The sequence below is a fragment of the Vespula pensylvanica genome, chromosome 1 (assembly GCF_014466175.1).
Source record: "Vespula pensylvanica isolate Volc-1 chromosome 1, ASM1446617v1, whole genome shotgun sequence".
Classification (NCBI taxonomy): Eukaryota; Metazoa; Arthropoda; class Insecta; order Hymenoptera; family Vespidae; genus Vespula; species Vespula pensylvanica.
The window spans coordinates 8472258-8496786 of record NC_057685.1 but is presented as its reverse complement, the minus strand read 5'-3'; the positions used below and the strand labels follow the sequence as shown (position 1 = coordinate 8496786).

The following is a 24529-nucleotide window of genomic DNA, read 5'->3' as shown; positions in this document are numbered from 1 at the left end:
AATATATATTATCTACACGTTCAATCTACTTAACACACGTTTTCAAATAAATTTTACCAAATAACTTTATATTTGAACTATCGTTATATAAAACATTTCTATGTATCTACTGCAATATCACATAATGAAATATTTTTAATATTTAACATAATCAAATATCTTATAGATCTTAATTTTTTTTGCGAGAAAATTAACCGATAGTTCTTATCAGAAGCTTAATATTTTTCAAGTATATTTTTATAAATTGTACTACTTCCACATAAATGTCTTTTTTCAGATAGGAAAAAAGTTATATAGAGGGTTAGCTTTCATCATGAAAGAAATTAGAAAGACGATTAGATATCTTTCGAAAAGGGGTATCAACTTCGTTAAGGGATTCGGTATAGTGAATCGCTTTTCCTTCTCTATCTTTTTTTTCTCATCATCAGGATCATCTCCCAAGAGTCGACGGATCAGACCTCTTCGAATATGTAAAAACGACTCAAAGGATCCATTTCTTTTTATCGAGGCTCTCGATGAACGGTTCTCGGCCAAACTCTACCTTTCTCTCTTTGTCTATCTTTTTTCTTTCTCCCTCCCTCTCCTTCTCTCTCTCTCTCTCTCTCTTTCTCTCTGTCTCTTTCTTCTACAATTTTCCTTTTTTCTTTTTATCCTTTATACTCACTCGACTCCTCTCGTTCGATAGCGACGCGTCTCGAGTACTTCGGCAGTTCCTCGCAAAAACGCAATGGTGGCTCTAGAGAGAAGAAGAAAAGGAAAAGGAGAAGTGGGGTGCAGGGGGAGGAGAAGGAGGAGCAGGTCGAGATGGTATGGGAGGCCGAGGGATCGCGAGAATTTTCGCGTAAGCAGTTTTGCAGCTCGGCCTCTGTCGAGTGAAACGACTTTAATTAGGCAACTCGCTAACGACCCGCTGGCAACATAAATCACCGTTAAACCTTCCCAACGACGAAGCTTTTCCTCCACCCCCTTGCTTTCTCCACCTCCCTCTCCTTCCTTCTCCTTTTTTCTCTTTCTATCAACTTTTCTTCCTTTTTCTTTGACATTTCTTCCTTTTTCTCCTTACCTTATTTTTTCTTCTTTCTTTTTTTTTTATTTTATTTCACTATACGATTTTTTTGTTTACGTTCACATCTCTCCGTTTTCTATTTTTTCTCATTTTCTCGTCTCCTTTTTCTCTCTTTTTTTTTTTTTTCATACCGACATTTACGTGCCTGGACTTCGAAAATCGATCAGGGTGCAAAACTAGCACGCACGGACAAACGCATGAAACGCGCGTTTTGCATCCTATCGCAAACCAATGGCACGTTGGGCTCGCAAATTGTCGCACGTATGGGAAGATCGTGTACGTAGAAACATTAGATGATATTTAGGACACGTCGAGCACGTCGTTTTCGATGATGATCGATATAGAGAATGATTCATAGGTTAGATCTTATTGTATAAATTTTATAAAAAGGGTTTATAAATTATATTTAATTTTATTACAAGAAATATTAACGATATTATGATATAAATTATAAACTATTACAATATAATATATTTCAATTTCGTTATGGAAACATTTTTCTTATTATCTTTTTATATTATCTTTTTATTAACCATAAATCTAAACATCTTGTAATAGTTATATATATAAATCTTAGAAAAATATAGTTTCAGCGGAGAATAAGCTAGATTAATTTTACGAACGCGGTGCATAAATATGTGTTATTTTATTGCAATGTGAATAATAATTTATTACAATCGCATTCCTGTCAGAAAAACATTTTTCTTATTATCTTTTCGTTTAATGTTACATGGTCCATGCACACCTGGGACTATAAAACCCTTTACGAGTGCTCGAGTCCCTAAACTAATTATACTTATACTATACAATAGGTTTATTATTTGCGTTTGGGCATACCAGCATACCAGCTGAAACGAAATAATACATTGACATCGATCGAAGACTGTCTTTGAGCATTTATTGTAAAAGTTTGTCATACATAATATAAACATAGTGTTTAATCCCGGATTGGCATAGCATCCAAAGCACTTTTATTTTTATTATCTAACGCCTACAACATTTCCTTGAACTATATGCTTAAGGGAGACAAAACATTTTCTAGACCAATGTCATTTATATTTTTTGAATCTAAACCACCCACACAAAACATAAGATATTCAATCTAAAATGCTTTTATTCTTTGTCACTCGAAAGAAACACACGGTAATCTACTAAAAAATTTCGAATGATATACACGTGTTATTTCTCGATCTTCGAGGTAGCCAACAGAAAAATTACTTTAGTTTCACGAATATCAACACATATGATATATACAACGCATCACGTTACATCAAGAATCCCAGTAACCACAGTTATAACTTATCTATCGTGAATTAACACTTTTATTTGTTATTGAACTTGATAAAATCTATTACATAACGTTAATTCTCGTACGCACTTCTTCGGATTCAATGTAACAGAAAACTCCATTTTTTCATTAATTTACGGGAACGTAGTATACGTCAATCTCTGCGAAATTTTTAAACTAATTACTATAAATCCAAACATTTCGTAATAAACGCAAAACTTATAAAAAAGTATTTTCTTTTTATTTCTCTTTAAATAACATATAAATTCGTATTATTATTAATATTACCAATTTAATTCGTCTTACATGCGTTTGAACGAAAAAAGAAAAACAGATCGATAATAATAATTATTACTCAAATTATTACCAGGCGAAGTAATCGTAAGAGAGTTTCTTAATTCACGATGAGAATCGTCGAAGGAAAATATAGTAACGAGTAAGTGTTTCGATGTCTTCCAAGTTCCGACCACTCGAGCCACAGTCGTTTTTCTTTGAAAACCGCAACGTGAAAGATTTAATATCGGTCGAGCGAGGGAGTCTACACTTTTCCTCGAAGTTCGGCTCGCCTTCTATTTTCCTTGCAAATTACTTTTCCAACGAAACATCTACATCCGTTTTCCTCTCTCTCTCTCTCTCTCTCTCTCTCTCTTGATTTATCTTCGTCCGGTGGCTTAATACTTCTCTCTCTCTCTCTCTCTCTCCCTCCCTCTCTCTCTCTCTCTCTCTCTCTCTCTCTCTCTCTCTCTCTCTCTCTCTCTCTCTCTTTCTCGTTACTATGAAACGTTCCGGAGATTGGATGGTCACATACGCGATCCTCAATTTTCCTTGTATCGATCGATACGGCAGCCGTCGATCTATTACCGGAAATTCTAATTAATAGAACGTCGTTACACGAACGTAGGTAACAAGGGCGATCGAGAAATGCGAGACCAATTACGTCATTGCCGAAGACGACAATGACGATGGATTATAATATAAGATAAAACACTTATTTCGTATATTCGTAAGTATATACTTACACGCGATTATCGATTTTTAATATATCTCTTTATTTGTTTTTCTTTCGTTTATCGTAACGATTATCGATCGACCGTTCGATCGTAATTGTTATTATAAAATCGTTGGAGATTGGTCAACGTAGAAAGTAAAACGATAATGCGATATGGGCTATGGAAGACAAAATGAAGTTTAAAAGAGTGGACGAATAAATGGAAATCGTTCTCCATAAAATCTACCATTTGCTGGAATGTGTTTTCAGAACGTTTGTCGCAGTACTTTCTGTGGGCAGGAGCGTAAAATTTCATATCGCAACGTGTCACGTTAACCGACTAACACATAAGAGAGTTCTCGTTTGTTCGCCAGTATTTATGTCGTTTCACATAAACGGCTTCTAACGGTCTCGCGTTACTTTCCTCCTTTTTATTTTTCTTTTTTATTTTTCTTTTTTTTTGTTTGTTCTTTTTCTTTTTCTTTTGCATCCTTTAAAATTGCACCTATCAGATTTGCTCACACCAATGCACATTCGATCGATCGCTGAGCATAGTCTTATCGGAAACAGACCGCACCCTCCATTGCCTTAAGAATGGTGATCCACCCTTCTCTTTTTCGATAAACCGCATACTTATCTCGCTAGAGGCTGTTTCGAATATCAAATGAAGGTCGATATCTTTCGACGGGTTACGGTTAAACGCAACGATACAATTTTCCTGATAAGAAATTTCGTTTCGTTTTTTTTTCCACGGATTATTCTTAAATTCAATTAAGACCGTTTCTCAACTATTTTTCTCATAGAAATTACAACTTAAACCCTTTGCATATTTTATGCATCATATATACCGCATATCTCGATATTACAATATTTTGTCCTGCATTTTCTTATGACCATCATTCGTTACGAAGAAAAACTATTTCATAAATTAATAGATTGTCCATTAAAAATTTCGTTATATAAATGAAATTAAGACAGACGTCTTTAGATCAGAAATAGAGATAATTTTGACTTTCGTTCGATCATTCGTTAAATTTGTTCTTTTTTTTTAAACATCACTATTTATACAGACGTGTATCTACGAAAAGTTGATCGTAGACGAAGTTAGAAAAAAATTAGCTTTAATTTTCAATGAGAAGGCGACGTCGACTTGAGTTTCGGAAGCTCTCGATGCTTCGAAACACGAAGAAACATTTAAGTGGAGCTGATGTAGAGACGGTAATCGCTTTACGAGTCCCGATCGCTTCGCTCCGACTTCGAGTTGCCTCTATTGGGAACGGAGTGAAAATATTGTCGATGCTGTACCTTGTGAAACGTCTATCGCGAAGAGCGATAGAATTTTCAGGCGCATTCACCTCTGCTTCCGTGTGTCTCCTAACTTTTCTCAAGTGATGTAACTGATACGAAGGAGCTCGGACTACACAACGAAAGAATTCAGAATATATTCGAGTTCTCATAAAAATCTTACTCCGAGACATTGAAACAAAGTTTCCAACCATTTCACGGAAACAGGGATGTGAAATAATTAATTATATGTATTCTTCTCGGATACTATTCATCAAGAGAAAGGTACTTACAATAATTAATCCTTTCGGTGATAAAACGATTAAAAAGCATCGGAACTTCATAAGTAAGAAAAAAATTTATTATTTCGTACGAACGACAAGTAGATCTATCGTAATTATTACTCGCTTATTAAAGAGTTACAAAAAACTCTTGAAAACAATGAAATAATCTTTTGATCTATTCGCAAAAGAATATTCCTTCGTCGTAATAAACTTTTTATCAGTATTTATTTAATTACGTTATTTTCATAATTCTTTTCTCTTTACATATGCTTCAATTGGCATGTCATACAAATTCGTGTTTTTCGACTTACGCTTTTTTCTCGAAAATATCGAAATCCGCCGATGGTGAAAATAATCGTGTCGGGAGCAGAGGTGACAGAAATTGAAAAAAAAGGAGAGAGAAAGAGAGAAACAGAGAATGACGGAAAGAGAGAGAGAGAGAGAGAGAGAGAGAGAGAGAGAGAGAGAGAGAGAAAGAGAGAAAGAAAAAGTAAAAGAAGCAGAATGGGGGAAAAAATCGAACGTGCCGAGGGTTTGTGCCGAGAGAGGAGGGCACGCGACTTCGATGCCGGAGCGTGAAATCTCGCTCAAATCGTGCGCGTACGTACGCCCGATTTTTCGTCTTCTCGCCTCGATGCCGTTGACTCGTCGGCAAAAATTCAGACCGATCGCTGCTGGATGCTGGATGGATAGATGGATATCTCTCATTCGTATTCTATCTTCCTCTCTGTCTCTCTCTGTCTCTCTCTCTCTCTTTCTCTCTTTTTTTTTCTCTCTTTTCGATACGTATATACATACATACATAGATATATGCAATCGATGAGAGAAGCGACTACACCTAGCATACCTATCGCGAACGACAAGGAAAGATGCCTTTGGCTTTTTCCTATTATAGGAATATCTACGTCTACATGGATATAATAAAAGGTTAAATATATTACGTGATTAATTTTATTTATATTTAAAATTTACAAAAGGCGAGATTGAAAAATTACCCGAAAGAACGTTACTGAAATTTGAATGGATGTTTTTTGTAAGTTATTCGAGGTAACAAACATTTGTCAAAGTTTCTCAACAGGGGAAATTTGTGAAAATGGAAAAAAAAGGAAAAAAAAAGAAGAAAGAGAAAAAACAATCTCTGTTTTTTTTCTATTTTTCTTTTTTTTTTTACTCGCACATTGTACGATTTATCCCGTACATCTACGTCTACCTGTACAATGTATTTTATACACGCATATATATATATATATATATATATATATATATAGAGCAAAAAGGAAGGGATATAATGCAAACTGGCACGTACATTTCTATCCTAAGGGATAGAAGTGTGATGGGGATTGAAGAGTGAATGTAGGTTGGAGAAAAGAGAAAAAAGAAGGGCTGCCGGGCCGCGGTAATGGAATTTGACATTAGGATCGACGTTGGAGGTGGCATTCTGTGTCGAATAGGAGGGTGTGTCGTCTATCCTTCTTCACCATCAACGCTTTAACAAGTATGTGTGTGTGTAAGAGAAAGAAAGAAAGATGAAGAAAGAGAGAGAGAAAGAGAGAGAAAAAGAGATCGAAAGAAAGAATAAGGTGGTACTGTCGTCAACGATAAGCGACTCGACAACGATTCTTCCTTCGAATTTTGCGATTACACGATGCGCTTTGCTCTTCGTCTAGAAGAAGGCCTCTAATGTGCCGATCGATTTCTCATCGCTACTTGCTTTCGAATCGTGTTGAGATTCTTCTCTCTCTCTCTCTCTTTTCTCTCTTTATGTATATATATATATATATATATATATATATATATATATATATCTTTCTCTCTCTCTCTCTCTCTCTCTATCTCTTTTTTTCTTTTTTTTCTGTATATGTGCACTTCGATCGTCTTCCTTGCTTTGATATCACGAACGAATTTCATCGGTTTGTGTCTCTTTCCTAGACTTTACGCTTCGCTTGCTTTTACATCGTTCTTGCTCGATCGACTCGGAATTATTTTTTCTGCCTTCCGGGGGAATCGGTTGGAATGGTTTTTAAGGAGGGAAAAAATTGAAAAGAGTTAGACGGAGAAGTTAGTAGTTACTCTTTTTATTTTCAAATCGATACGATAACATTATAATCCTATTAACATTGCATTTAAAACAAGACGATTAAAAAAAGATCTCATCTTTTTATCGTCAATATTTACCTATTAAGCAGGATCGTAAGGGAAACGTTCAATAGTAATCCAATTATTAAATTTATTGCAAAGTTCCGACAGTATTGGATGAGATTATATTTTCCAAAGACGGGTCCTTTTTATCGTAAAGAAATTCCAAAGTTTTTGGTTAAGATCGAAAGAAGTTGTTAACATTAATGAAAATGATATTGTTAATTAATCGTTAATAAATATCACGAGGATGTTTTATTTTTTGTCATTTACTTGAAGAAAGAGGAAAGAACTTTTTGATAGATCTTATATTTTATATCGATCAATATAATTTTATTAACCATTTCGCAAATGTTTCTTTCAGATCATCCGAACGTAAAAGCATATATGGGCCACGCCGGTTTGTTGGGTCTCACGGAAGCTGTTTACACGGGTGTCCCAATGGTTCTCATACCGATGTACGGTGATCAGTATGTAAATGCCGTGACTGCAAAGTACAGAGGTGTATCTATATTACTCGAGTACGAGGAAATAAACGAGGACATCTTCAGGCATGCTTTGGACGAGATTTTCAATAACACTAGGTACGTTATCCAGGGAGTCCCCCCTTCATTTCTTTCAACCGTGACCGGCGTATCGTTCGTTCGCCAATTTTCTCTTTCTCTCTTTTTCTTTCTTTTTTTTTTCGAAAGATATCGGCTCCGAGTTGGAGTTTCGCGTTGCTATTCGTTTTTTTCTTTCATCTCTCTCTCTCTCTCTCTCTCTCTCTCTCTCTCTCTCTCTCTCTCTCTCTCTCTCTCTCTCTCTCTCTCTCTCTCTCCCTTTTCCAGCATCATAGCACAGGATTTAGAAAGAAAAGGAAAAAAAGGCGATGGAAAGAGGGGAAAATCGTATAATCTGGCCGGATATTCGCTCCGTTGAATATCTCACGAGCTGTCCGGAGGCTAGGATATGCGGGAAGTGCATCGTCGTTGCCGTACCGGCGCACCGTTAATCCGTAACGCGGTTCACTGCCGCTTCTACCCTTTCTTCTAGCTTGCTCGTTTTTTGACGCTACGTTTCCTCCATCCCTTCTCCATCTCTCTCTTTCTCTTTCTCTTCTTAACAATGATTTTCTCTCTTTTCATTCCGTCAACTTTTTACCGACTCTTATCCCGTCAAGCGGGAATTACGAATAATAATACCGGTATCATACTTATTGTTAGAACCGATAAGACTTTTAATACTCGTAGAATTACGATTTTAATTAAAATGACATTTACTCAATCGTACAAAAGATATCTGGCAATTAACAATTATAATAATGAGAATAGTGTCTCGGAAGCAGTGTGATTGAATGAATGAATAGAAATTTTGTAGAAATAGGATTTCTTTATTCGAGTTCTTTAATTAGTATTTTTTGTTATCGAGATAAAGCGATTGGAGTTTAAATGTTGGATTAAGAAAGATTATCTGTGAAAAGAGTTGGGAAAGCTTTTAGGAAGTTTGTTTTGTTTGTTTTAATGGTAAAGATGTGACTCAGAGGTGCTCTGGAATAACAATTTGTTATTTTGTTGCAACGATAATAGCAGAGGATGTAACAGTTTTAATGAAAATGTTGAAATTTATAGATTTATGTTATAGATTTTTATAGTTATAGTTATAGTTATAAATAGTAATAATGATAATAACAATAAGAATAACATTAAAAAAAAAGAGTAAGAGAGAATCGTGGAACGGAATGTAACGATGAATATCTGACAAAAAAAGAAACCATGAATTTCGTTTATCGTAAGAGAGAAACATTTTGTTAAAATATAACAATCAGACTAGATATTTCGATCCCTTTCGATTTACGTATTTCGTAATTATCGAGGAATTTACTTTTTACATTTTTCTACGAACACAATCACTTTGCGAGTAACCTTATATGGAGAAATCTCGTTGTACCAAGCAAGTAGAAAAGTTCATCCATCAATCTTCCCGTCTCATTCATTTTTGGAAACGACAAATAACAGGTCGTAAAATTTTTCGGTTAAACCCAGTAAAATTTTCAAGGAAACGTTTACGGCTTTATCGATTAAGCAATAGCGATCATTCTCGATCAGCGAATAAATACGAGGGGGTGAGAATGGATACGGGTGGTTAAGAACAGAGGTGGGGGTGGGATGGAAATGGGTGGGCGAAGAGGAGTTACGGAATGCGAAACACGCTTCTCGTGCTTACGCACGTGTGCGCGCATGCGTACATACGTGTCCCTTTATCCCTACGCAGGTATGTGTATGGTAGGTATTATCCGGCGAGTCGCATGGGAAATTTGGCGTGTGCTAAATGTTTCACGGTACGAATCAACGGTACCGCGGTATGCCGATGACGACGACGAACCAACGTGAAATTAAACGTTAAATTATTCAATGGTGAACCGCGAATAACTTGTCGACCGACCCATCTCTCTCTCTCTCTCTCTCTCTCTCTCTCTCTCTCTCACTCTTCCACTCTGTCGACGCGGCAGTGGTCGAGTTTCCGCGTGGTTTCTGACTCCTGTCTTTCCTCTGACCAACATCGTCGACGATAATCCACGCGAAACCACGACAAACTCGCTAAGCCATTTTCGTGCTTCGATTTGATAAGGGGAAAAAGAATTGGAACGGGTAACTCAATCATTCGATTTATTAATCATTTATTTTTTAAAGTTCATTTATAAACACTGATTAAGACTGACGAAAAGTGGAGAGGGAGGGAGAGAGAGAGGGAGAAGGAGAGAGAGAGAGAGAGAGAGAGAGAGAGAGAGAGAGAAGGATGTATTTCTTGTTTTTGAAGCTTTGGTCGTAAATGCAAAAGGCATTAATTAACTAATTTATTTTTTAATGAATTTCACCTCACATTTAAATGCTATTAATCGTATATTACCGCTGACTTTGAAAACTGATTAAATGTAAATTTTAATTGGCAGACCGTACACTCGTGTTCAATAAACCGCATTATAGGTGATTAAAAGTTTCGTTGATTTTATTTAAAAAAGAAAGGAAAAGAAAAAGAAAAAAGAAAAAAAAAAGAAAAAGAAAACAACGAAACGAGATTTATCGGTCGATCGTTGAAATAATTGATAATAATTTCGTAGTCAGTGATAACCGAATAATTTTCTCCTATCCTTTAGTAACGATCGTTTTGTCCTAAAGTTATACGTTTTATCGGAAACGTGCCTAAATTGGTTAGTAAATCTGAAATTTCCGTGTCTCACTTTTCATCGAGTTAGTTTTCGAGTTAACGATGAAAGTAGAAAATGGAAGCTCGTACGTGTACGCTATGTGATAACGCCCTTCGACGAGGTAATAATAGGAACAAGAAAAAGGGAATGAATGAGAGAGAATGAATAAAAGAGAGAGAGAGAGAGAGAGAGAGAGAGAGAGAGAGAGAGAGAGAAAGAGAGAAAGAGAAAGAGAAAGAAAGAGAAAAAGATAAAGAGCGAAATGTACAATATACACCGTTTGCAGACGCGACTCTCTCGTTTCTACGTCGTCGTACGAGAGGCTGATCCGTATCACGCTAATTAGCAGGGCGATTTACGAGGGCCGTCCTTGTATTTTAAGCGTACTCAACTAACGTTCCGCGACTACCGGTCGAGATAATACCCTCGTTAAAACGGTGTCCCGCGTAACTATACATACCCCCATATATGTATGTACGTTAAATATTAATTTTATTTCTAAACAAATTTCATTTGCACCTGTTACCGATTTGCCGGTTGGTCGTTGCTACTAGCCAAGCTGCTAGACGACAATCATGCGAAATTCTGACTCCATGGGAGTTTCTCCTTAACGTTCGAATAATGAAGACACGTTACATTTTACCGTTGGTGTCTTGTAATCGTGTCGGGGCTAATTAACAAATCTGAAAAATAATGAGATAGAAAAGGAAGAAGAAGAAGAAGAAGAAGAAGAAGAAGAAGAAGAAGAAGAAGAAGAAGAGAAAGAAGGAGGAGGAAAAGGAGAAGGAAAAGGATAAGAGTAAGAAAGAGATGGAACGAGCTTTGATTTTTTTTTTGCGAGGGACGTTGGCAAAGCATGGCACTTGATTAGACGCGTTCTTTCTCCTTGAAAAAGAATTAAGGCTAACGAATAATGTAAAAAAGCTCGCTGGAACTGACTAACGTGCTATCTAAAACACGAACGAGATCCGAATGAGATATTAGAATCGTCCATCTATGTTTCCTTAGCTCGAGCCTTTAACTCTTTCTGGTTTACATTGTTCTTGATATTTTGATCTAAGAAAAAATTTTTTTCTTCGGATTTATTAGGATAACTTCAAGGATGATCATGAATTTACAAATATATATTATAATTTCGATCGTGTAATTGATAATTAAACGCAGTTTTTTTTCTCTTTTTAAATAACTTCTTTATTGGTAATTAATTCTTAATTGATAATTAATTCGTACTATTTTTATTTAATACATGCAAATAAATAATGAACGATAATTGATTTTCTCTTTCTTGAAATAAAAATTCGTGACAGTTGTTTGTTTGTTTAATGCTATATCGACTATTATGCGACAATAGATGATGGACACATCGAATGAATATAAGATAGCAATTTCTTTTTCCATTTTTTCCACAAATATCGTAAGATTTTTCCGTTGATATCGAACGTTTTATTTCGGTGTTTCGATATCGAATAATTAAATGTTTTATTAATAGCGAAAGCTGACATTAAAATATCAGTATCGATCCGAACGTTTTCATGCAACGTGACACGTGACACCTATTTCTCTCTCTCTTGCTCTTTTTATCGTTCTCTTAATGAAAGTAGGTGTCAACGAGCTGTAATTAACACAGTGTGAATTTACGATCGAATATCTTGAATTTTCGAGGAATATACTTGAATATACATATTAGAAACGTCATACGCGCAGCTGTTCTAATATGGATAACTACCTCGTTAAATGTTCTAGCCTAAGCAGACGCACATCTTCGTTTATGAAATGTCTAGAATTATGTGGTCTTTCTCTCTTTATTTCTCTTTTTCTTTCTTTCGTTCTGTCTAACGAATGTAGGTCATGCTTATAAACATTTTACTATTTCCTTCTCTCTCTCTCTCTCTCTCTCTCTCTCTCTCTCTCTCTCGTTTCTTTCTTTCTCTTCTTTTTTTTCGACAAGCGCGAATTTCGGGCGCTAAAAACAGCGTATAACGAAAGGGATATTCTCGTATTTAATTACACAGGGTAATATTTTTAACGACGTCGCGGATTCCCCTTTCGGTCTCTCGTTTTCTTTGCCATTCCTACGGGGAATGGCGAAACACTTCCGAATCTAATTAAAAGTGATTTGCAGCGTGCCCACGACATAGGGACCGTTCTACTTCTCTCTCTCTCTCTTTCTTTGTCTTTTCTTCTCTTTCTTTTTCTTTTCTCTTTCTCTTTCTTTCAAAAATAAAAGAAATAAATCTGCTACGCGCCAAGCGCAATATCCTCTTGCGTCGTTGTATCGAGAAAACGCGTTCGTTGGATTTTCAACGGGAACAAAAGTCGAGGAAAAGAGAAAAACGAATGAGTATCATAAATCACGGAAGGATATATGAAAATATTGCGATTAGCGGAGTTGCGGCACGCTGTCCGCGTCTTTCCGAGCGAGTGTAATTAGCAGTTCCGTGGATTTACGAGGGTGGCTTTGAATTTTAGATGCTATTCCGTTCTCCACAGCTATCGATTTTGCCAATCCGCATGTTCTCGATATTTCTCTTACGACTTACCTATTTAATCGCTCTTGGATTACCTGCGAACAGATATCTCATGGCTAGGTAACGATAGCTTTTATTTATTTATGCGGTCGCTTAAATTGCTTCGATCTTTCCTACCATGGGATTGCTTTTCTATTCTCTCTATTTATTTTTCTTTTTTCCTCCCGGGTGTATTCATACACATACACACACACAAACTTGTACATAAACGCATACGTACACGCATGCGCACATGCGCGCATACACGGATACATAGTTCTCGTATACATGTACACAGGCATGTATAAATGTACCTACATGTGTTCCTACGATTTCCTCACCGAAGAGTCTTCAATTTTAAAATACGCTTCCACTGGTCCATCTACGATGTTGATATCGTTATCCTTATCGAAGATTATAAATTGAATACGAATTCCAATGGACGGTTTCGATTTCCGTGTCTTACTATACGCTATTTGTATAACGTTCTTTGTGGATGTTATTCGTTTCTTTCAATTTCTTTTTTTTCTTTATAGAAATAAATAATATCGAGAAATAAATAACTATCTTATGGTAGATATACAATAAATTTTTTTGATAAAAATAGATTTGTTATTGAAGGTGGATTAAACGTAGTAGTAAGTATTTTGAACATCAAGGTAGAAAATTTTTAATATTACCTCGCGTAAATATTTATGTCAAGTATGAAGTATAATAAAAAAAAATATCTTCGGTAATGGATGATTCTACAAAAACAGGAGTTATTTGGTAGTATTTTTGTATACATCTTTTTCAATATATTTAATGGATTTGTAACTGGTTTATAACATGAAACAAGATATGTTATTGTTGCAAAGTCGGTCAGACAATAGAATATGTATTTATGATTATACAAGCATTTTTCCAAAATATACAGTCAGAATTAAAGAAATGATATTTAAAACATTATATTTCAAATAAAAATAGGGTATATTTTTACCAGAAAAAGAGGAACAAAATCCGTTACAGTTGCGATCTCGAATTTGTTCCTTTTATAGGAGAATAATCTAAAAATTTAAACAATCAATATAAAAGTAATTTTCAGTTTTATTCTTTTAAGAGTAAATTAATTATTATATTTAACAAGATAATTCAGAAACTTCCCTAAAAGTTATACAGAACTGAGTATACAGGACTTGAGTACAATAGAATAAATAAATCCAATACCACAAGAGATGCTTTGAATATCAAATTATGCCGTATATTAACATTAATAAATATACATTTTTAATATTTGGTTATATTGATTATTCGATCGAAATTTCACGAATATGTAAAAAGAAAATTCATCGTAAAAAAAATATATGCTCATTGTAGTATAATTAACATAAAGAGGATTCGAAAAAATATTAAGACTATTATGGCGATCGAAGGTCAAATGTCTCAAACAACTCTGGACTAAATGTATATATGTGATAAACTTTCTAAATATTGAAAATGCCAACAAATGTTTCAAACGATGTTAAGAGAGACAATAATTATTTGACTTTGAAACGATCTTGGAGAACCCTGTGAAAGTCACGTTTACATTATTAAATAACAATATTCTTTATTATTTATTCTTCTAGTTAAACATCGAAGTTATTTCGAAACACTATCTACACATGTATTTTGCATGGGTCGTTGTTGAGTTATTAAGCTTCAAATTTGGTGTATCTCTGGTATTAGTATTATCCGATATATCTCGTAATTTATTCGGACTTTGTGTATTTTCAGGTGAAAAACAATTGAATTTAATCCCAGTGGTACATATATCGATAAATATAAATATATATATTTTTTATACTTTTTTTTATCAAGTATATTTATAGCAGAGATTCTTGTAATAAATGTACTATGTTATAGTAATAAAATAACGGATTCAAACAGAAGCCTAAAAAATGCTGTTGACCATATCATCTACCTGATGTAAAAATCCATAATTCAGTCTACATTTCGGTATTCAGCCAAATTGCAAAATCTGAGACTCGGGGCATCCCTAAATTTTTATCGGTTTAAATAAATCAAACATTAATATCACAATCTTAACGAAATAATTTTTAATTTAAAATTTAAAAATAACAAACAATTCGAAAAATAATCGATGTTTATTATCTACTTAATTTCTTCTTTCGCGCCATTTTTTGATAATTTTGACCGTAAAAAAATTTAATCATAATTAGCGTAACAGTAAGATAGAGTAATAACTATCAAGAAATAATACGGAACGCCCTTTAAATAAAAAAATATGTTCGTTTTAATATTCATATTTCAATCCTTTGATTAATTTTTAGTCTTTTGTCACATAGTTTTTCAAAACTCGGAAAATGTTGAGATTATAAGTTAAAAAAAATTTCGTTTGAATCACATAGAGAATTAAATAATAGAAAGTCAAAGTTTATATATAATTTACATTAAATGAAAGTTATTAAAAACAATGAACTTTTAAGATAACATATATCAAAGTGAGTTGTTGAAACTAAAAAGTTGACTGATTCAACACATGCTCACCAACAGATCATGCGAAATAGAATGAACAAAAATAGTGGCTCGTCGCCAAACTTATGACGCGAACTAACTTCACTTCAAACTCATTCATTCGATTTAAGTGGCTATTTCGCTGAAACCGCATATATGGCATTATAAAGCAGATAATTTTAACGTCGGTCAAACATAATTTATTCATAAAAATAAAACTGTTATTAAAATATCAATGACTAATGTTAATTATTTCTAACACGTGAAAATTATACCTATATAATTCTAAAGCTATTTCGTTACGATGTATTGTAATTTGAATCATGAATTTGCGATACAGTACGTAATTGGTTTTGAAACAGTATCTACACATGTATTTTACATAAGTCATTATTGAGTTATTAAACGTTTCAAATTTGATGATTCTTATATATAAGACAATTTTTCAGAAATGAATACATTATTTTACACATTTTTCATTATTTATCGATAAACTTACAGTTAGATATTATTTTTCCTTTTTATATTGAAAATATAATCCTATTTAATAATAACGAAAGTATAAAAAGTAAAAGCCGCTAAAAAATTCTCATTTTCGTAAAATCTTCCTAATAATACTTTAACACATCTCCGTTATTTAATTTAGTTTCTAACCGTTCCTCTTCCATACAAATATATAATATAATATATTACATTTTGTTTGAATTGTATCGAAGAGTTATCGGCTAATATAAATACTTGTTGTTAAATCAAAAGCAAAAAGTTTCTTCGTTATCGTTTACGAGGAGAAGTGTAAGTACACTTACGAGTTTGCAGAATAGTAGTAACAGTTAACGTTCCTCGTGCAATAGAAATCGCCCAATAATGGCAGGGTCATCAACGTATAAGGCAGAACACTTTGGCGTGGATCCTCTTCGTATCGATAAATGATAAATATAGCCACCACCATCCGGAAATGGTTTTAAAGTAATATGGTCGAACACGTTTTACGACCTATCGCACGAGAGCCGTGAACCGTGCCAGTGCTCGTGCATCTTATGCTAGTCGATTCTCTACGTCCTTGCTGCGAATAGGGTGGTAGAGAAGAGATAGAGTGAGATAGAGAGAGAAAGAGAGAGAAGTAGATAGATAGATAGATAGATAGTTAGATAGATAGATAGAGACAGAAAGAAAAAGAAAGAGAAGATCGTTCGATTCTCTTTCACAAGATCTCCGAACGCGATTGCGCTTGCAAGCCAACTTTCGAGTCTTCTTTTTCCTCATTCTAGCTAGCAATGTGGTTCGCGTTTAAACATCTCCCTTCCACCACAAGCCCACTATGCGATTTTATTGCGGTCATTCTCCTAATGCTTTGCACGGAACAGACTTTTGCGCTCGATCGCGAACGCCTCTAGTAGAAATAATTTCACCTAATGTCGTTTTTAAGAGATTAAAATCAAACCTGGGAGCCTCCTGCTCTTCACAATCCTCTTTGGGAGGATTTCCTATGGACCATTAAATCGATTATTTGTAATCCCTTGGTATCATTATTGTTTCACGATAGGATAAAAAAGAACTTAAGAAGTTATTTCGATTTTATTTGCGGTTATATAATGATCGCTTTGTTTCGGAGATCTGTGTTTCGTCTTTTGTAATTCCTTTTAATCGATTTCAGGATATATTACACTAAGAAGGTAAAGGTACATTTTGTAGATCGAAAGTTCGAAACTGACCGAGTTAAATATACATATACATAGATATATAATGCAATTAAAAAGTTTTAATAATTAGCCTTACCCCATTTGCCAGGATGTAGCCTAGTGTATTAGCTATAAGGTTTATAATTAGTAGTTTTCCTATGCGAAGCCATAATGTGCATGATGAAAATGTCAAAGTAATAACTTCCTTTCAAGCTTCGTGTAAATTTCCCCATAAATGGTTTCGTTGTTCATAATTACGATATTATACCGTTCAACTAATTTGCTTCACTCATTTGTTATAAATCGATTTTGGTTATTCATATAACAAAACTTGATAACGATATGATATCATGAATATAGAATTTGTTTTCAAATTGGAAGTTAAATTTCAACGATTCGTTACCCACGAGCGTAACATATCCCTCATTTTATGTCGAACAGATGTTCCCGATGTTTCTTTTTCTTCTATTTTCAAAAGTTTCGAGTTTGCGAGGATGTAAAAGACGATTATTTCTTTTTCCGTTCTCTCTTCTGTTTCTACTTCTATCCCTTTTAACGAGCGACGCAGTTTCGATTTTCGAATCACGTAGATCTCGTAGTAGCTTAACACCAACCGTTAAAACGCGACGGCACGTATCTTCATAAAATTAATCCCGATACGTTTATATTACTCCACCTTTAAAGAAACATTTTCCTCGTTAAATTTCCACCGTTCCGTGAAGGCGTATAAGGATCTTAAAACGAAATGGAAAATAATGATTTTCTCTTTTAAATTGGTATAGAAATCTGCGTTAATAGTTACCATTTACTCTACGTAAAAAATAAAAACAAATAACGAGATAAGACATGACACAATAAGAGAGAGAGAGAGAGAGAGAGAGAAAGAGAGATAAAAAGAGAAAGAGAGAGAGAGAGAGAGAGAGAGAGAGAGAGAGAGAGAGAGAGACATAGTCAAAGTTTCGGCAGTTTGTAAGGAGGTACGAGACACGCCCTCGCTTCTGCTCTTCTTCTTCGGTTACGCTCGAGGGATAACGTAGTGCGGCTTCGTCGCCGAGTTAGCTCGACACCGAGCATTCTCTCTCTCTTTCTTTCTCTCTCTCTCTCTCTCTCTCTCTTTCTCCTTTTCTTTCTCTTTCTCTTCTGCGTTCTCACGTTCATCCTCCTCTCTCTATTTCGTAGCAGACGAGGTGAGCCTTGTCTTCTTTATTGCCCTGTTGTTCTCATCCTTGCTCTTTCTCTCTCTCTTTCTCTCATCTGTTCCTCTATATATATATATATACATCTTTATCTCTTTCTCTCTCTCTCTTTTGTAACCCTTTCACAGAGTACCAGTTTCACAAGTGAACGTTTCCACCCTTTCTGTTCATGGACCTAACATTGGAGCATCTTTGTTCTTCTTACTTTCTTCCCTTTCGTTTTCTTTCTCTCTCTCTGTCTTTCTCTATCTCTATCTTTCTCTCAACCGGTCAGATTTATTCGAGAGGCAAAATGTGCTTCGGACTCTTATTTCTTGTCTGATACGAAAGGAAAGGGTGGGGACAAGTGTGTAGGTGCAATAGGGAGGACGAGATGGCACCCTTTTGCAGGGACGAGTACGAGAACTGTGGAAGCTCCGAGTGCTTCGACGCACCTGCTCGTCCGTAAGGGACGTAATGGTTCAAAGGGGGTGGTGGAAAAAAAGGGAGAAATACGATAGAAGAGCGAAAAGAGCATTGCCGCGTAACGACGCGCAAGCGGCGACAACGACGACGACGACGACCTCCTTTTTCTATCTCTCCTTCTTTCTCTCAAGAATCGTTGATCGTCTTCGCGATATAACGAGTTCTCCTCTCGGTGTTCTCCTTCGAAAATTGCGATAGCACAAATCGAGTCTTGGATACGTTACTCGTGTTATATCGAAGACCATTATGACTTTTATTTTCTTGCCGTCGTAACGTTTTCTCATCAATCTGCGAATGCTCGAACATATTTATCAACGTGCTCGTTCTTGTTTCGTTCTGATTATCGGACAAGTATTTAAACAAATGTTTATCGTTGATTCGTCGCTCGATGATGTAACCACTGTTTTTGTTTTCCTCCGTTTGCTCTCTTACTTTTGTATTGTTTAATTTATTCACGAGTAGAAAGTCAGGTCGTAGAAAGGTGAACGTCGTCGATAACATCGTATATATTTACGTATGTATAAGAGTAAGCTTTGGCTATTTAATTTTGTTCCTTTTCGTTTTAGTTTTTCCTTTATTTGAATATATGTTAACCGAGGTTAACGTTAATCCGATAAAAATGCAATAGTTACTAAAACGTTAATATATAAGTTGAAATGTAAAATTCACGAGTATTACGATATGGACAAATGGGAAGAAAGAAATCGTTCAAATAGTTCTTTTTATTAGATCTTTGATACATTTTTTATATTTTTCTTTTTTATTGTATTGGATATATAAGAGAAATCATGAAAAAGGATTAATCATAACTGTGAGGATAATTTAATGCTTTTATCAACGATATTGATAAAATCAATGACATTGACGAATAACGTTGAGCTTGTTTTCAATTTTTACAACAGCTGTTAAAATTTATAATTAATATAACTTTGAAAAAAAAAATGTAAATTACATTTTTATTAGATTCAGCATGCGTACGATTAAAAGTAGAAATAAAATGAAGATATTTCAAGTATGAGAAATAAAGTGATGAGCGACATTCGAATTAATATATGAGTTTGCTTTTGCTCGACGTAGTTTTGGAGTACTTTGTTTTAAGATATATAAATCTTTTCATGAAATTCCGAGCAAATTAATACGAAAAAGGAAAATAAAGATACGGTAATAAAAATGGTCAACAATAATGAAATATATGAAAGCGTCTATGTTCAGATGGTTTAGTTACTTTCGTTCATGTTCGTTTCGTTCACGTTTCATTCTTGTTTCACTTATCTCACATTCGACCGTGTAACCGTACAAAATATATATACGTAATGATACGTTAATTGCTGGCCTCCTGTTATGGTAACAAACAAAACATATAGGATTGCATATAGCTGTCCTGAAACACATCCGCCAGGGTGACCTGCGAGATAGAGAGAACAAGAGCACCGAACGAACGTATTTTTGCGAAATTCGTCGAGCTCGTTTTTTGGAAACACATGCACACATACACATAGACACAGACACAAAATAAAAACTTTTCATATATGGAGCCGCCTTCTCTTTATTCCCGTAAAAGCACATAGTGTTGGTTTAAAATGGAATTGAAATTTATTGGGATATTTATACTATAACGTGGAATTATCGAGGTCAAATTTTTTGATATTGGTACAGGCTGACCCGTAGAAAGCTTTTTATTGATGGTTTTTGTTATAAAATCGATTCTTTTCTCTATTAAAACGCGTGATAGAATTTATATTCGTTTTAATGATAATGAAAAATAACGAATTTATAAATTCCATTGTCCGCAAAATTTAGAGACGAAACTGGATTTGTCTCGTGTTTTCAAATTGATCTAGAAGAATAAGATTATACTATTTTATATTTTATTTCATAATTTCTAGTCGATAATTTCTATTTATTTAATCATTTAGAATGTAAAGGAGAAATTCAAATTTCGTTGTTTGTAGTAATTTCGATAAGATGGTATTTCGAAGGATAGTTTATTGAAGTTTAAAGGGCTATAATCATTTGTACAGTTCAATACGAGATAGTGAAATTTAACGATAGAAAACGAGTGTGAATTGATTGTTTGTTCGGTAATGTGGGTTTGAGAAATCCATAAAGAGGTTCCTTTTTCAATGGTGGCCCTAAAGAATGGAACATGAAAACTTCTTTTACGTCATGAGAAAAAGTTCCTCCGTTTTAAATCGTCACACCACGTGTTTCCAAAGAGACTCACTGAAATTTCCTAGGAAGGATAAGATATCAGGATTTTTATCTCGTTCGGTTATATCTTTGAAACCGTTGTCGTACGTTCCTTCTCCTTTTTACTGGACCTTCAAATTTCTTCTATGTGAAAATCTTTTCTCTAACCTTGGATATTACCAGAACGCATGGTTATATTATATGTTCGTACGAAAAATGTTGCAACACCTTCGTATATTTAGGGATTTGAAAAGTTTTTAATTGATTACGCGACAAATGTTAATTGAAAGTTTCTTTAGAAAACGTTGAACTTTTTATTAATGCTTAATGAGAAAAATAAATTCTTCGATCTATAATTTAACTGATTACATAATCCTTCGTTTGACGACTAATTAATTTCAATTCAATTCAATTAGAATAAAGAAACTATTAAATTTATAACAGAATAATTATTATATTTATCATCTCTCAGAATTTTTTATTTAGTCGAATCAAAAAGATATCCTCGTTACAAAGTTTTACGATTATAATTTATACAAATGATTTGAAAAGAAAATCTGGTACAAAGGAAATATCAATCAAATTTCACAAATTTTCAGTTTGAATTATATAATAGGGTAGTTCGTGTTTATGAATCCCTTCGTGAGTTCCCAAATTTAAGGAGAAAAATTTCGAAGAGATCTTTCTCTTTCTTTGTTGAAACGTTTTTCTAAATCGTAGCGCCACCTGAACTCGAAAGAAGTTTACGTTCAAATATCTTAGAGGGAGAGCGAGATTTTCGAATTTCGATATCGCTCTGCTGCATCCTTGAGAATCTTGGGAGTTCTACTTTCATCCTCACTGGACGACGAAATTTTCTTCCTACTTTACTTCACTCTCTCTTACTTCTCTCTCTCTCTCTCCCTCTCTCTCTCTAACATTACTCGGGCGACTTATCGAGTTACAAAGACGTATAGCGTTGAAAAGCGATTGGATCTTCCAGACCACCGTGACCGTCTAGTAGAAGGAGAGAAATCTTCTGGGAACTAGATCGGTTTTCTATGCGAGTATGTGTCTATGTATGTAGGTATATGAGCCAGCGTAAAGAGAATGTAATATATAATACATACATGTAATATATGCATAACGCGTGCACGCGCGTATGCGTGTATGTGTCTATCTGTGTGTGACAGAAAGAAAAAGAGAGAGATACGTTTAGACGATATAAAATTAATAATTTTATTAATCTTAATATTTTGATAGTAATATATTGAAAGTAAGTCCTATTTTCAAGTAATACAATTAAATATCGTCCAATATCAAATACTCTTCGGTTGTGATATTCGATAGCCACATTGTATCTTACACACAGTTGGCAACGAGTTTATCGATTACCTATAGTTTCCACTATCTCGGAAACGATACTTGCCAAGATCGATAACCGATACGGCAGTTTGCTATCCGATTCATATCGGTTATTGTCCGATATCGAAAAGAATCGGTGCCTCGTTATCAATCATTAAAGAATTTTTCCTATCATCTAGTTCAATTTTTTACGCTTTATTAATTCCTTTTATGAGTAGCATAACTCCAACGATAAACGAAATTATTTGATAGAATCATTCTATCAACCTGTGATTATAGGATTTTACGAACTACTTTATCGAAACAAAAAGAAGCGTTGGTGGAATTCGTTCGGATTTAATCAAACTTAAGGAAAGCAAACGAATGGGGAGGAAAAAGAAGGGAAAAAAATGTCTGTTCCAATGGAACGTAAAAGAATTCTCGAAAAATCTTTTTCGTCTCGGATGAGAACGATCGACGATTGTTCGGACACCCGGTGTGTCCCAATCGCTTCTGTGTACGTAGATTTTATGTCTTTCTGCCTTTATGGTATGCGATAATTTAGAATTGGTGTCAGGGACAGGGTAGCCGATCTATATGCATCGGCAGCCGTTGCCAAGGATCCCGCCCATTCTCGAACTCGAAATACTTATTTGGAGAAGCGTAGACCGGCCGTCTCCAAGAACAAATCGACCATAAAGATTCCTTCGGTCTATGGCGAAGCCCTTTAAGATTCTAAATGCAGATCTTCTTGCGACGACCACAACAGATTCGCATGAAAGATCGCCTCGATGGAGTTCTCCAATATTTTTCTTCTTTTTCTTCTCTCTCTCTCTCTCTCTCTCTCTCTCTCTCTATCTCTCTCTCTCTCTCTCGTTATCTTATTCCTTCCTCTTCAATTTTTCGTCCTTGTAATGGCAACGACCGTAAATGTATTTCCATTTTCGGATTCTTGGCAAATGCGACAAATTTAATTTTCAAGAAGATTCAAGAACGTAGTTTATTAGGAAACAGAAAAATATATCACTGAGTATATTTTAGCGAGTATATTTTAGTGAATTTGAGTAATATTATTATTATTAAGTATAATTGATTCATACAATTAAATCAAAATGATCTTTTAAAAAAAATCGGTTGAATAATTCTGTTATTTTTGGTTTGAAAAAAATACTCGAGCAAATGGTGCAGTATTTTAAGAGGCACGTCTGATGGCGAGAAGAATTTTTTCTCCAGGTTATTTTTTCAAGAGATTTCAAGATCATCGGTATTTTATTAAAGGGAATCCTACGATATTTGTTTTTTTGTACGAATTGATTTCTCATGATTCTCTATTCCGAATAAAAAAATTTTAGGATATAATGCAGAAGAATTATTTTACGAAATATTTTGTAACACTTATCAGATAATTCACGTAATTGTAATAAGTATCTTTTTTTTTTGCAATCAGAAAAAAATGTTACAGGAAAAGGATAAATAATTCGGTTATATATTTACGAATAAAGTGGATTATATAAATTACAATTCTTTCGCAAACGCACATTAAACGTGATAACGGTGATAAGAAGGTGAACCACAATCTTGTTGCAACAGCAAGGATAAATCATAATGAGAGAGAAAAGTAAAGAGAAGTCTTATATATAATTTACTTAAATAGATATATGTAGATACTAAAACAGAAAGGGAAAAGACACAAAAATTATGAAAAATCTACATACATAGCGTAGAGCCATCATTTTGCTTTAGCAATAAAAATAAATAATAATGAAAAAGAAAGAGAGAGTAAGAAAAAGTGGAAGAATATCGAAGACATCGAAATAATGATTATTATTGTCTTCAAAGTATTAACGTGAAAATAAGGATAGTAGATGCAAATGGTTTTATAATTGCAAAAATGAAACAAACTTATAAGCTGGAAAAGAAAATGAAGGAGAGGGAAAGAAAGTGAGTGAGTGAGAGAGAGAGAGAGAGAGAGAGAGAGAGAGAGAGAGAGAGAGAGAGAGAGAGTAAAACGAAGTATTACGATTAAAGTACTGCGTGCACATTGTCGGTGCAATCTAAATCAAGCGTTTATACACCACACGAAGAACATTTTACTTGTACACCGGCAAAGTACCTTCTATGAAAGCCACGTGCTCGTTCGTTCGTTCGCGCCTCGGACTATATTGCTCGTAATAATGCATAATAAACGGTTATTTTTCTCTACCATCATCTAGTCCCCCTTTTCCCTTTCCCTCCCTCATTCTCTCGCATACTCGGCGTTACACGTTTATGGAAAATTAACACTGCACGAGGTTTTACCCGGTGGCCGTACAAACAACAAGACTGCATGATAATCTTCAAACGTTTATAACAATATACGTTCGTTTTCTCGTTTAAAATCGCTTACAATATTTTACTTCATTTCTTTTCCCTACAAGGAAGAGAGAAAAGAAAAAAAAAA

The 24529-nt window shown here is 34.5% G+C and overlaps 1 protein-coding gene across 1 annotated transcript in view; it reads left to right on the top strand.

The window, feature by feature from the left end:
* LOC122629096 (UDP-glycosyltransferase UGT5-like) overlaps window positions 1-24529 on the top strand; it is a 43352-nt gene that overhangs the window by 9038 nt on the left and 9785 nt on the right. Inside the window, exon 2 of the mRNA XM_043812180.1 lies at window positions 7411-7630. Coding sequence (XP_043668115.1) covers window positions 7411-7630 — 220 coding nt within the window. The remainder of the gene's footprint in view (window positions 1-7410; window positions 7631-24529) is intronic.